Raw genomic sequence first — 13,133 nt, 5'->3', positions numbered from 1 at the left:
CATTTTTATCATATTTTGGACGTCATACTATACTATGACGTTTTTTGTCTTGTTTTTTTGTTTGTCTCTATGATTTCTTTCTTGTTATATGTTGCCCTTGTGAAGCACTTTGTGACCCCCGTCTGAGAAAAGTGCTATAAAAATACATTTTACCTACTTAATTAGTTTTTTCCATTTTCCCGTTATATTTCCGTTTCCCACAAAATACTCTGGATGTGTATTTCCTGGAATCCTTTGTCCTGGGAAATACCCTAGTTATGACACAAAATGCCATGTGGTTCAGAAATCAAAGTTTATTTAAGTGCTTTCAGAAATTAAATGATGAGTTACAGAGACTAACATGTTAAGTGCAAACAGCAGTAAGACAAACGGTGATGAATTCCTGAGAAATAGAACACACACTTAATCACTCAGAAAACAGTTTGTGTGCAGCGATCTTCATGCTAATTGAACTTGTCATTGAGTGGCAGCATTGCTTAAAAACCAACTGAAGAGAGGAGAGTCAAAAACAAAAGATTCACTGGTTCATTTTTGCATGATTATCAAAAACAGAGCACTGTTTTTTGCACGAAAATGTGCAAAGTGCTCTTAGAAAAGTCCATACAAATTATATATTCTTAAATAATTGATGCCATTATGATAAACATTATTTATTATAGTAGCTTAATCATTTAACAGAAATGCAACATGTTTCCACCACTGTAGATCTTCAGGGCTTTAAGAAAAAAGTCTTTAAAGGTATACTATGCAGGAATTGTCAGTTACTGTTTGTCAACAGTATCACCAGGGAAAGACAAAGCCAACCTCGCTATATTTGCACTTTCACTGCACTGTGTTTGTGATTGTCATAGCTTCTTCTTGGATGTGTGCTGCCTATAGTCTGACACCTGGTCATCACCTTTTTATAAAATCCCAATCTCACCTGTACACTGTGGCCTGAAATGAGAAAATAAATTACAAAGAGCAGAGTCTTTGCAGATAAAAACACCACCACACACATTTCTGGTGGGTCGTAAATGATGATTAAAGTGATGATAACTTTATTCACCCTGATGAAGACCTACAGTGGTTGAAACATGTTATAATTTAGCCACTCCAATAAAGGCTTTTCATATTTCCTTCCTCGCTAATGTATTTTTCTTTTATTTCGGAGTGCCTGAATTGCCTTTCTGTTTCTTCTCCATTTTCCAAGAGCATGAGACATATTTCTGATCTGCGTGAGTACACAGAGCAACCAGTTGTCTCTTTTTTCTGATTGATGCCAATGCTGTGTTTAAAGCTCAGAGAGTGTAAAAACAGAAAATGCTGATCCTTGTTATGCATCTTTATGTACTTGATCTAATAATCAATATGTCACTATAAGTGGTTCTTTATTCCATGTCGGTTGTCTGAGGGAGATGTTAATGCTCATGTTTCCATTCAGGGTCCAGGTGCTGCTGCAGGGCACTCTCTTGTACAGGATCTATGGCAAACACAGGAAGACACAAAACTTTACTTTCTCACCAGTAGAGTATTTGACTGCTTTGAGTGATATAAGCTCAAATAAATGTTTTATCACTTCTTTAGCTGCTGATGATCCAGCCAAGCATCACTTGAAGGTTTAGTATTAGAGATTATAGTAGCTGTACTCACTGTCAGACTCCACGCTGATTTTCAGGGTTGCCACTCTTGACACAAGCTCATCCTCTCCTTCTGCGTCTTCAAAGTCAAATCCGGTGTAACCCTTCTCCTTCACACAGTAGCTGATGAACCTGCAGGTGACAAAACACAGATTAGGCAAAAATGTAAAAAAAAACCAAAGGTCCCTTATGGTGCTCAAAAAGAAAAGGAAATTTGGACGTCTAGAACTCCATGGCAACTGGACAATGGAATGCTTTTAAATATCAATAATCACATCATCATGTCTCGATACAACATTCATAAAGAGACAGTGCATCCCAAAATCAGAAATATCCATTTTTCCTTTTACCTGTAGTGCTATTTGTCAGTCTAGATTGTTTTGGTGTAAATTGCCGAACGCTGGAGATATCGACCGTAGAAATGTTTGCGTTCTCTCAAATATAATAGAACTAGGAAGCACTCAGCTTGTGGTGCGCCAAAAAAATACATTTGGAAAACTCAACAGCAACGTCTCTTTCTATAAATCATGACTCGGTTACTCAAGATAATCCACAGGCCTTGTTGTGAGCAGTTTCATGTAGGAACTATTTTCTCTCTAACGAACTACAACTGCCAACTGTGTCACCACGCAGAAGGAAGTGTGCATCTACTCATTGACGAGAGGCTCATGACAGCGCAAGATGTAATCATGTACACATTAATAGCGTCCTCCTCAGCTGAGCCGGAACATTAGCTAGCTCAGTGATGCTAGGTGACCTCGCAGTAGATGCACGCTTCCTTCTGCGTGGTGATACGGACAGTGGCAACTCATGCGAAAACAATCTAGATTGATAAACAGCTGTACAAGTAAGAGGACATTGCATTTGCATTGCATTTTTGATTTTGGGATGAACTCAGTGTCTGCAACTGAACGAATACTCTTGTTGTATTTTCTGACAACTTTCTGCCTCCTAAAGCCCAGTTCAGACCAAAGATTCATGACGAGACGAGTTGAAACAGGCAACAACTTGCAATGCGCCGTTCTGCAACATTCTAAAAACCTGCCGGTTCACACCTATGCAACAACTCTCTGTACTTCCGTTCTGATTTGCAGCTTTTCAGACAAATTTTGTGGCTGAATATAATTTGTAGCTTCTTAAAATATGAATTCACACATATGAGTTAACTTTTCTCTGCAACGTTCTAAAACGGTTTCATCTCGTCATTGGTCTGAACTGGGCTTAACGCCGCTTCTTTGGCCTGTTTTCTTACTTCTCCCAGGTGGGGTCCTTGTTGAGGATCACAGGGTTCCCCACGACTATCAGCAGGGATCTGGCTCTGGTCAGGGCCACGTTGAATCTCTGCAGAGTTGATGCATACATATATAAAAAAACCAAAGAAGAGATAAACATATTAAATATCCTGCTGCTCTCATTATCACTTCATATGGCGAGGAAGTAAAATAACAGACCTTTTCATTCGACAGGAACCCAATGTTGAAGTCTTTGTCCATCTTGACGTAGTTGATGCTGCTGCGGACGGTAGAGACCATGATGATCTTCCTCTCTTGTCCCTGAAACTCCTCTACAGACCCCACCTGACATCATGAAGAGAAAGGGCCAAATTATATAGTTGTAAATGGACACAATTATCTATTTATTAACACTTGTGCACCGCAGGAAACAGACGAACAAACTCTTTTTATGTCCTCGTATTGATTCTGTGCAGCATAGACTTTAAATGAGCAGCCTTGTATTTCTTTCCGAGCACATAAACAAGAGTGATGTGTTTACAGCAGCTGTACTAACCTTGAGCTCTTTGAGATCGTTCCATCGACTCAGAACTGAGACGGACTTCAGGGCTTTTTGGATTTTCTCCACCTGTTAGAACAGCAAACATGTTAAAACTGTTTATACATGTCTTTATTAAGCACCAGTGAACACCACGCAGACACACCTGTTTCCTGTAGGGGGCGATTATGCCGATGTCTTTCGCAGAGAGTTTGGGGAGCCCTTTCTTTCCTTGGGTTTCCATCAGCTTGGTGAGGTAGTCGACCAGAACTTCGATCTCAGACACGTTGAAGAAAGAGGGACTGTTGGCCTCTCTCTCGTCTTTGCCCATCACCCCGTGGAAGATCACTGGGAAACCCTGTAGTGATGTGAGAGTGAGCAGTGGTTTACATGCTGTTAGTTTTTGTTTACACTCTGCTCACTTCTGGCTTTTGTTGCTCGACTGTCCTGAAAGACAGATTCCTTCAGCTTTTCTTTTTAATCCTAATGAGAGTTTTGATTTTTCAATAATTTCATTTTTGCCCGACTTTGTTTCCAAATTAGATTTTTTTCTCATCTAATTAGATCTAATTTGTTGTAATGATTTTTTTCTTGTTTTCCGTGGCAGTCAAACGCTGGTTTTTGTGTCCAATTCATTCAGATAATAAGGGTGTTGATGCCTTATGACTATAAGTATAATTAAAGCGACACTAATATGATTTTGTAATGCACTTACAAAATGTTTGGGCACTTTTGAGGAACGGCAAAAAAATAAGTGTAACAGAGGCAGAGATATCCTGACTTTAACTCCCTGGTACAGGTCAAGCTTCAAAAACCTGGATCCTCAAGCTCCCATAATGCAACACAATTGCATCTTTTGTATTCTCTGTGACTAGTAAATTAACTTTGAGTTTCTGTTCAAGGGATACATAAATAAACTGTAGTTGGTCAGAAATATGTACACTCATTTTACATGTAACCAATATAACATTCACTGCAGCATGATGTCAGTAGTAAGATCATTTCAGAGGTTTTGAGAAACTGAAGAAGGACCTATTATGCTCATTTTCAGTTTCAGACTTGTAGTCTGGGTTTCTAATAGAATATGTTAAATATATGTTTTAAAAACACTTTGTCTTCCTCATACTGTCTGTGCTGGAACACCTGTAGTCCCCTTCTGTCTGAGACGCTCTGTTTTAGCTCCTGTCTCTTTGTGGTGAGGATTGCAGACTGCAACCAGCTGAAACTCTTCCCAGTTAGGATTCCTTCAGTGTACTTGTTCAGGAGGTTTTTATAAGGAGCAGAATTATCTGCAGAGGTCTCTTTCTTTCCAAAACAAATGCACCAGGAGATTTAAACCGATGAAAACACTGAATACAGCAGTTTCACATTTAAAAAAAATAGAGGGGTGCTAACTACAGTAGCCAACGCAAAAACGTGAATGGCCCTAACAAAAGTCAGTGTTTATTTGTTAGTTCTGAGCTACTGTAGAAAGATTGTGGTACAACTGGTCAAGCTCTGTGAAGAAGGACCTGCTCCCTATGTAGATATAAACGGCTCATTCTATGGTAATGAAAACAAGATGACTTTACACTAAACCTGACATATTTATATATCATATTACGTTTCAGCCAGTATGTGCCCTATTTCCTACACACTGAAACTTAAGACCCCGCCCCAAAAACGGCAAGTCTGATTGGTCAGTGTTTCTGGGTCTTAAGTGTCTTGATGTCTCTGCACGTCACTGCAGCCACGGAATGACTATAACAGAGAATAGCGGCACGTTCTACTGTGAAAAATCACTAATATAAGCTTGTAAACACAACCTGACATGTTCCTGCTGGAATACAATGCGAAATCAAGGAGAAATAACATCAGCATCTAAGAGTGCATGTTTCACTGACATCAGCATGTGGCTATATGCAGCAGTGTAGGCTGGAGGGGATGACCATATAAAGAAATCCATCATGAGCTGATGTCAGCTTGTCTCAAAAGTAGAAAGAAATGTTGAAAAACAGATCATTCAGAACGGTCTGAAGCCTGAGGTTTGTGCTCACAGGGATTATTTTTTACATGCATTTGCCTCATTATTTGAAACTTTGGCCAGGATTAAAATCAACATCCAACATTATAACATTACATATATATGACAAAAAATATGAAAACATATAATAGATCCTCTTTAAAAAAAAACAAAATGTCCTTGCAGCAGCCAAACCTTTCTGGGAAGGTGTTCCCAGTTGCAGTAGGTTTCACGCTCCCACTGGTCAGCAAACACCTGCAGCTCATTGTCATAGAACAGCTCATTGGGGATTTTCAGAATGGCAGCATGAGACCTGTGTGAAGAAGGGACGAAACAGGATGTCTGAAGAGCTTTCATCAAAACTATAACTATAACAAGCAAAATGGAGGTGAAAACTGAAAGATGTACCTGTAGTTTCGCAGCAGTTTGGTGACAAAGCGAGTGTCAAAGTGCCCGGAGTCAGTGCTTTTCTGATATAAAGTGTTGTGTTTCATCAGCCTCTCAAGCAGGGACAGCTCTGGAGAACATCAGTGTCACAACATTACATTTATATCTCTGAATCATGTGGTTAGGAAAAGAAACAGCAGAAGCAGGGTAGAGTTAGTTAAAGTTCTTCTATCCTACACTTTTAGCAGTTAAAGCAACAGAATACATCAAGACGTCTCACCGAGTCCATACTGCAGTGCAAGAGGAGATCGAAGGATTGGTCCCAGCTGTTTGGGATCTCCTGCCAGCACCAGCTGACCCTTCTCTGCACTGAGCAGACCTGTGAAATAAAGTCCAATAAATCAGACATAGTTGCATCAGTTTCATCACTAGTGTCGCTCTCTAATCTGGTATTACTGGGTCATGCTATCTGGAGAGAGACATTGCTGTTAACGCTTCTAAATGTATTTTTGTGGCACTTTGAGCACCACCAGCTGAGACAGGCAGACATCACTACGGCCGATATTGCAATCACTGCAACTCCCAGACAAACAATCTAGACTGATAAACAGCACTACAGCCACTGCCGACATTTGCAAAGTTGTGAAAATATACAGAGCTACAAATGCTAAAAAGTTCTGTCCTCTACATTTCTTTCTTCTTCTGTCGCTGGACTGATGAACTGTGCCGATCGCCTGTTGTTGGCAGCGTTAAAAAGAGGCAGTGTGCTTTCAGAGTAGAGACAGGAGGAGTGCAACTGAAATCTGGAACAAGTTCTGTAAAATGACTGAAGAGAAATCTGTTCCACTCTTCCTCTTCTCCATAATAAGACCTCATTCTAAGTGAGTATACTCTGGTCTTTATAGTGTGATGGAAATGATTTATTTACAGTATCCTCAGCAGAATATTCAGAATAAAAAGTGTAAAATATTGATCTTTACTGTTAATACGATTTGTATATAATAGATTTTGATGCAAAGACGAAATCATCCTTCAGATTTTTATCAAAATTACACCACAGTATCTAAGATATCATCCAAAACAGCATGCTGACTGATAAAGATATGTCTCTATTCTTAACTGTTTCATCAAGCTTTCACCAAAACAAAACACTTATAGTAGTACACTGTTCATTTACATATTCAGCATTTACCTGCAATACCAATGGCGCACTCTGGCTCCACTGCCTGGCCTGCTTCATCCATAAACACATGGGTAAAATGGCCGACCGGGATTCCTCCAGACACCAGTCTAAAAACAGACAGCAGATTTTATAATAGTAATATGCATGTGTAACATCACTCATGGTGTGTAACACTAAGGAATGATGCCACAGACTCACATAGTGCCAAATACTGAATAACTACTGCACATGCAAGCGACCTACCTGCCGGCTGTGACCATGGTCGTAACTATGATGGTGTATTGCATCAGAATTTCTTTCTCTGGAAACACAAAGGCATCCTGTTTCTGGTCCCAGTTACAATTTTTCTGGAGGAGCCAAAAGATGAGAAAACGTGTAAGAAAATATAGTTAAGGGAATAGTTATAATTTTTTTGAAGTGGCTTAAAGTTGTTTAAGGCTTAGAAAGCAAAGTACTGCTGTGGACGGGGGCAGCAGCAAAATGTATTTTAGCCAACTAAAAAAAATCAATCTCAGTTTAAGTGTACGCTGTATTGACAGTATTTTCACCTCTTTACTGGATGTCAAACAGCGATTTCCAATGGGGAACTGAGGCCATTATATTGCTCTCCTCACAGCCAGACTCCATTGAGAAAAACAGTAATTTAACAACACTGGACACAGGAGCTGCTGGCCTACTGCCAGCATTGATCAATCAGTTTGTTTGTGTCTAAAGCCCTATTCGGACGGGATTAGTTTTACATAGGGACGTGGGGTAAAGTAATAATTACCAGAGATTTTAGTCCCGTCTGAATGTGCCATGTCAGTAATCATTACCGCACCATGTCAGTAAAGATTACCACGACTTTTACCTTCTGTAAAAGGGTCCAGGACAATTACATCAGGTAATACTAATCCCGTGCGAATAGACCAGCAGTAAATACGTGTGTTAGGGCTGTCAAAAAATTCGAATATATATATATTTTTATAAGTTCGAACCTAAATTTGATAATTCGAATATCATTAATAATTAATTAATACTATCAATAATGTTGTATATCACGGCGAATCCCATTCGGGACGCAGAGGGAGGGAGAGGTGCCGACGGAGGAGCCCGCTGCGCCAACACCACCCACTGCGCTGTCCGCGATGTGTGACCTGTTCGGGGAGACATACAGGGAGAGTGCTGCACCTGCTGCCTCCCTGCCTACCCTTTTTGAAGAGATGAAACGTTACCAGAATGAGACACCACTACGAGCCGACCAGGATCCACTCTTGTGGTGGAAAACTACGCACTGAAGTATCCAAACATTGCTCAGATAGCGAGGCAGAAGTTGATCATACCTGGCACTTCAGTGAGGTCAGAACGGGTGTTTTCATCCGAGTGTCACGTTCATATTGCGCCAGCAATGAGCATCTTATTTTTTGTGGGGTTTTTTGTAAAAAAAAAAAAAAAAAAAAAAAAAATACTACTACTACCACTACTACTAATAAATTCTAATATTATTCAAACTCTACTAAATTAATTCGAAAATATTCGAACTCAATTTCATGGTGCTTTTGACAGTCCTATCATACGCACATGACGGCAGGAGGGGACGGCGGTGCGTGAATGGATTTACCCCTCCCACTTGTGGTAGCTTTACTGATATTTCTTATCCCATGCGAATCGGCCATTAATATTACTGACGTCCTGTGGTAAAAGTGACATTACCTCACGTGCCCATGTAAAACTAATCCCGTCCGAATAGGGCTTTAGTGTGACTATTTATTTAAAAAGAGTTAGTTTGGATTCAATAAGTCACACAATAACACAAACAAACTAACTGATTGAAGCAATGGTAGACCGGCAGCTCTTGTGTGCAGTGAGCTAAAATTACTGTTTTTGTCAGTGGGGTCTGGTGACTTTGACAAGAGCATAAATGGGGAACTGAAGCTGTTAATGGCTTCCCCGTTGAAAAGGGCTGTCTGCAGTGAGGTAAACTGGTAAAAATATCCTAAGTAGAGCGTATATTTAAACTGATATTGATTTTTTTAAGGTGGTTAAAATACGTTTTCTGCTGCCTTTGTCCACAGCAGTACATTGCTGAGCTTCTGTGCTGATACTCCTGCCTGCTTCTACAAACTGGGGGCATGTCGATTGACATCTACTGTATGTAATACACTGACTATGGATAAGTGCCTCTTTCAAAGGATCCAAACAATCCCTTAAATCAACACCTGTCTCTCTGAGTTCAGATATGTATCCTTGAATTACAGTATCTGAATGTGAGGTAACCGTCTATCTCAGTCTCTTGAATAACAGTTCTTTCTCCAGACACAAGTTTTAGTCACCAGGCAACTCTTTTACAACAAAAAATTGTGTTCTTTACTTGATTACAAAAGTCACGAACATCTATATCAAGAGACCTTCTGAGCAAACCAGATTTTTTAATCACTGTGATGAGGAGTTACTGTGACCTTTAAACACTTTTCAATTTTAGTTTTATTTTGAAACTAAATGTCATGGGTCCTACATACATCTGGTTACACATTTAATTATTAGATGATCTGTCTACATAAGTGTTCTGAATCACAGGATGTCATAATCTCAAATGTGCTTGTGGACAATTTACCACTGATAAGAGCTGGTTTATGGCCGGTAACCAGGTTATCCTGTGGATGTGAAAAGGTGCCAGCTGATGCTCACCAGCAGGTTCTTGGGGACAGTTCTTGGGTCCCTGCTGCTGGCGTACACACGGTAAATCCGGCGAGGATCCATGTGTACCATGAGTCTCTCACAGAGGAGGTCAGAGGCACTGTTTGAGGGTGCACAGGCCAGGATGTGGGCTGACGGGTCTGCCCTGCTGACCTGTGAAAGTAGGCAAAGTAAAATTCATTAGTTAGGATCACCGACAAATTATTTTTCAGTTTTATTTTTTTGTTGTTTGTTGGGTTTTTTTGTTACTCAACAACAGTGCTGGTTTAGGTTACACTTTGTGCATCTCGGAAGCAACAATAAAATCAGGCATAATAAAAAACAAATTAGTGCATTACTGGTCATAGTCTATTTCAAACTCTAATCTATGAGGGAATTTTATGGCCCCATTACAGCCAGTGATTTACTTCAATATGACAGATTTATCATTTCATTAGCCTTTCCAGCTTTATGGAGGGAAATATTAACAGAACACATTTATTACATTTAGCCTCGGCTTTATGGAAATTAAGCATCCTTTATATGGCTGCTCCTTCTTTTGTTGATGAACAGCTCCCCCTTTCACGCCAACAAATCATTAATATATGAGTTTTATATATTTCATGTCCACAGTCGAACACAGCTACAAGGGAAAATGTTGGAATGCCTTTAAGGTGTTTTCAAACTTGGTCCTTTTCAGCCCTCTAAACAGACTCAGAGTGGTGACTCAGCATTTTTTTGCACGTATGGGAACACTCCAAGAGAACTCAGACCCCTCTGAAGCGAACCAAACTTTTGGTTTGCTTCAAGTCCGTGGTGTGGTTCACTTAATCTGTGCCTTGTGAACACAAAGCGCTCCAGGTTCACTTTGCTCTTTGCCTTTGTATTTATCCCTCTGGATCACATGCTGTTGCACTGGGACACTTCAAAAAACAGACGAAACCACGTTGGCCTGTAACACTTGTAGGAACGCAGGATGAGAAGTAGTTTGGTCCAAGGAAGATACTGCACATCTCCAGATGTGGACTGTAGAATACATCAAACGGCAACAGTCTACAGCACAGAAACGCTAAGGGTTCCCCCAATTTTAAGTTCATCTGAAAGTGAGGGGCTTCATAACCGCACTGCTGTGCCACGTCAAAGTAAAAACAAAACTGTGTCAATATATATTATATATAGTGTGAACAGAAAGAGGACTGAGGCCCATCAGAGCTGAAGTGGACCAAAAAGAGAACTGAGTCCTCTTTCAAATGGACTAACAATGTGAACACAAAAAGAACTGAGTCCTTTTACTGTTGGTCCACTTTTTGGTGCACTTTACAAGGACTGAGTTCGACTACATGTGAAAACACCCTAAAACTTTTTCTCTTTACATTAAGGGTCCTAACTGATCTAGGGTATTGTGGTCTAAAGTGCATGGTGAAGTGCATTTAGGGTGTTTCCCATCCCTTTAACGGCGCATAATCTGGGTGCAAAGTGAGGTGTCAGTCTGAGGGTGTTTTCACATCTCCCCCTGAGGTGGTCGGAGTTCACTTTACTTCAGAGGGGTCTGAGAGTTCACATATTCGCAAACAATTCTGAGTCACCATTCTGAGTCTGCTTCGAGGGCTGAAAAGGACCAAGTGTGAAAACACCCTGACTAGCAATGACAGTTGCACTGTGCTCCGCTTTGCACCGAGTGTAAGACAGCTCCCTATATATTTGTGTCTAAATGAGCATCAAGTTTGAAAAAACACGCGTAGTGATAAATTAATGAGACTTTTACAAACGAATTTAATTCTTCTTCTGGTTTGACCAGATTTGACTTGACAGTGGCGTCTCCATGACAACCACACAACCCAACAACTGCTGACAGATTTCTGATTCAGATTTTTTTGTTCTGATTGGCAGGTGAAAATACAATGACATCACCTTTTCTCCAACAACACTCATCTACTTCAACCCAGTAAGAAGAGCTCAAACAAAACTTGAGAAATCTCTGGCACATAATAGTGTGTTCGTGTGAGGGCTGCAGCTCACAATCATTTTACAAAAGGTAAAACCAGAGACATTGTGCATTAAAAAAAGATATAATTAACTGATCTGGTTGATACAGGACCCCACTGCGTATAGCGAGAGGCAGATTCAATGAATGAGGCTTCCAGGGTCTTGCTACAGACTAATAACAGCACATCTTGAACACTTAATACCTGATTCATAGCTTCAACCAGAGTGATTGTCTTCCCAGTTCCAGGAGGTCCAAACACAAGATGAGGAGCAGGCTTTGATGATCCGGCTACAATGCGCTGGACCGCAGCGTGTTGCTCCGGGTTGTTCTCCAGCTGACGGTTGAACATCCTGGAGAGTAAAGTGAGAATGAACTTTTACACCTTGCACACTGGTGACGCACTTTAAGTTCACAATGTGGAGCAGAGGCTAAAAATAGGGATGAATTACGAAAAACATTCAGAATGTTTAGATAAAAACCTCATTTGTATCTGTACCATGAGACGATACAAGTTTGTTAAAATCAAGTGTGAGCAGATAACAGTGAACTTTGTCTGGTACGAGTCCTCAGCCAACATAATCCTCCATATTTTACCCATATCCACTCGAGGCAAGTTTATGGCATTACACCAAAGAACAGCCTGTTCGTACGATATGGTGGATGGATGCCCAGACAGAGCTGAGGCAAAGGCTGCTGAGCACACTCACTCATCATTAGGAGTTCATACGCTCTTATCACCGACGCCAGACAGTTTAAGCTTCCCTGCACTTCAAGTACATGAGATACAGCACTTTAAATGAACACTTCACCCACAGAACAATCATTTATGTATAAATAACTCATTCTGTGTTGTGTTGAATTCCTGACGAGAACTTTGTTTTTCTCACAAACTGAAGAAAAAAACGAAGAATCCAAAAATGGAGAAAGTTCTTGATGAACTGGAGAGAAGGGGGGCAGCGTTCAACAACAGCAAAACTACATCAAAACACAGGTTTACAAACTCTTACACAACTTGTGCAGTTAATCCAGGTTTCATTTATCCAGTTGTAAGCTCAGTACTTCCCAAACACATGCATTTTCGCTTAAACCTTACTGTTTAAAACACTTCCGCATTAACAGTCACAGGACAAATAGCACACCTGGGCCAGCGTGTGTGTTTGCTCAGTGGAATTCACAAGCAGAGTTCAAACTTACACATTTGCCAAGACGCTCTACTGGTAATATTAATAATAATCATAATAATAATCTTTATTTATATAGTATCTTTCATACTAGGAAAATAGCTGAAAGTGCTTTACAATAAGGGCGTTATATTAGGGCTGTACCCAAATATTCGGATATTCGTTTCTATGGGTAGGTATTCGTTATGAAAATTTGGTATTCGATATTTGTTTTTTTATTTACTTTTTTTTTTTTTTTTTTTTTTTAACATATTTTTTTGGTGCTAAATGTAGTCTTTTTGTTGTTGGTAAATGTAGGTTATCAATAAAAATCAAAACTTTTAAATTGCATTGTTAAAAATGTGAAAAT

General features: G+C 40.0%; 1 protein-coding gene across 1 annotated transcript in view; it reads right to left on the bottom strand.

Annotated features, from left to right (window-relative positions):
- Positions 1 to 278: 278 nt before the first annotated feature.
- mov10a (Mov10 RISC complex RNA helicase a) overlaps positions 279 to 13,133 on the bottom strand; it is a 23,727-nt gene continuing 10,872 nt past the window's right edge. Inside the window, exons 10-22 of the mRNA XM_050037032.1 lie at positions 11,806 to 11,953; positions 9,629 to 9,790; positions 7,205 to 7,308; positions 6,971 to 7,068; positions 6,059 to 6,157; positions 5,800 to 5,908; positions 5,587 to 5,704; positions 3,556 to 3,747; positions 3,408 to 3,479; positions 3,071 to 3,196; positions 2,872 to 2,960; positions 1,633 to 1,751; positions 279 to 1,462 (exon numbers count right to left, since the gene is read on the bottom strand). Of these exons, the coding sequence (XP_049892989.1) occupies positions 1,401 to 1,462; positions 1,633 to 1,751; positions 2,872 to 2,960; positions 3,071 to 3,196; positions 3,408 to 3,479; positions 3,556 to 3,747; positions 5,587 to 5,704; positions 5,800 to 5,908; positions 6,059 to 6,157; positions 6,971 to 7,068; positions 7,205 to 7,308; positions 9,629 to 9,790; positions 11,806 to 11,953 (1,498 nt within the window). The 3' untranslated portion in view covers positions 279 to 1,400. The remainder of the gene's footprint in view (positions 1,463 to 1,632; positions 1,752 to 2,871; positions 2,961 to 3,070; positions 3,197 to 3,407; positions 3,480 to 3,555; positions 3,748 to 5,586; positions 5,705 to 5,799; positions 5,909 to 6,058; positions 6,158 to 6,970; positions 7,069 to 7,204; positions 7,309 to 9,628; positions 9,791 to 11,805; positions 11,954 to 13,133) is intronic.

This window comes from Epinephelus moara, chromosome 24 (genome assembly GCF_006386435.1).
Source record: "Epinephelus moara isolate mb chromosome 24, YSFRI_EMoa_1.0, whole genome shotgun sequence".
Taxonomy (NCBI): Eukaryota; Metazoa; Chordata; class Actinopteri; order Perciformes; family Serranidae; genus Epinephelus; species Epinephelus moara.
This window is presented reverse-complemented; position numbering and strand designations above follow the sequence as displayed.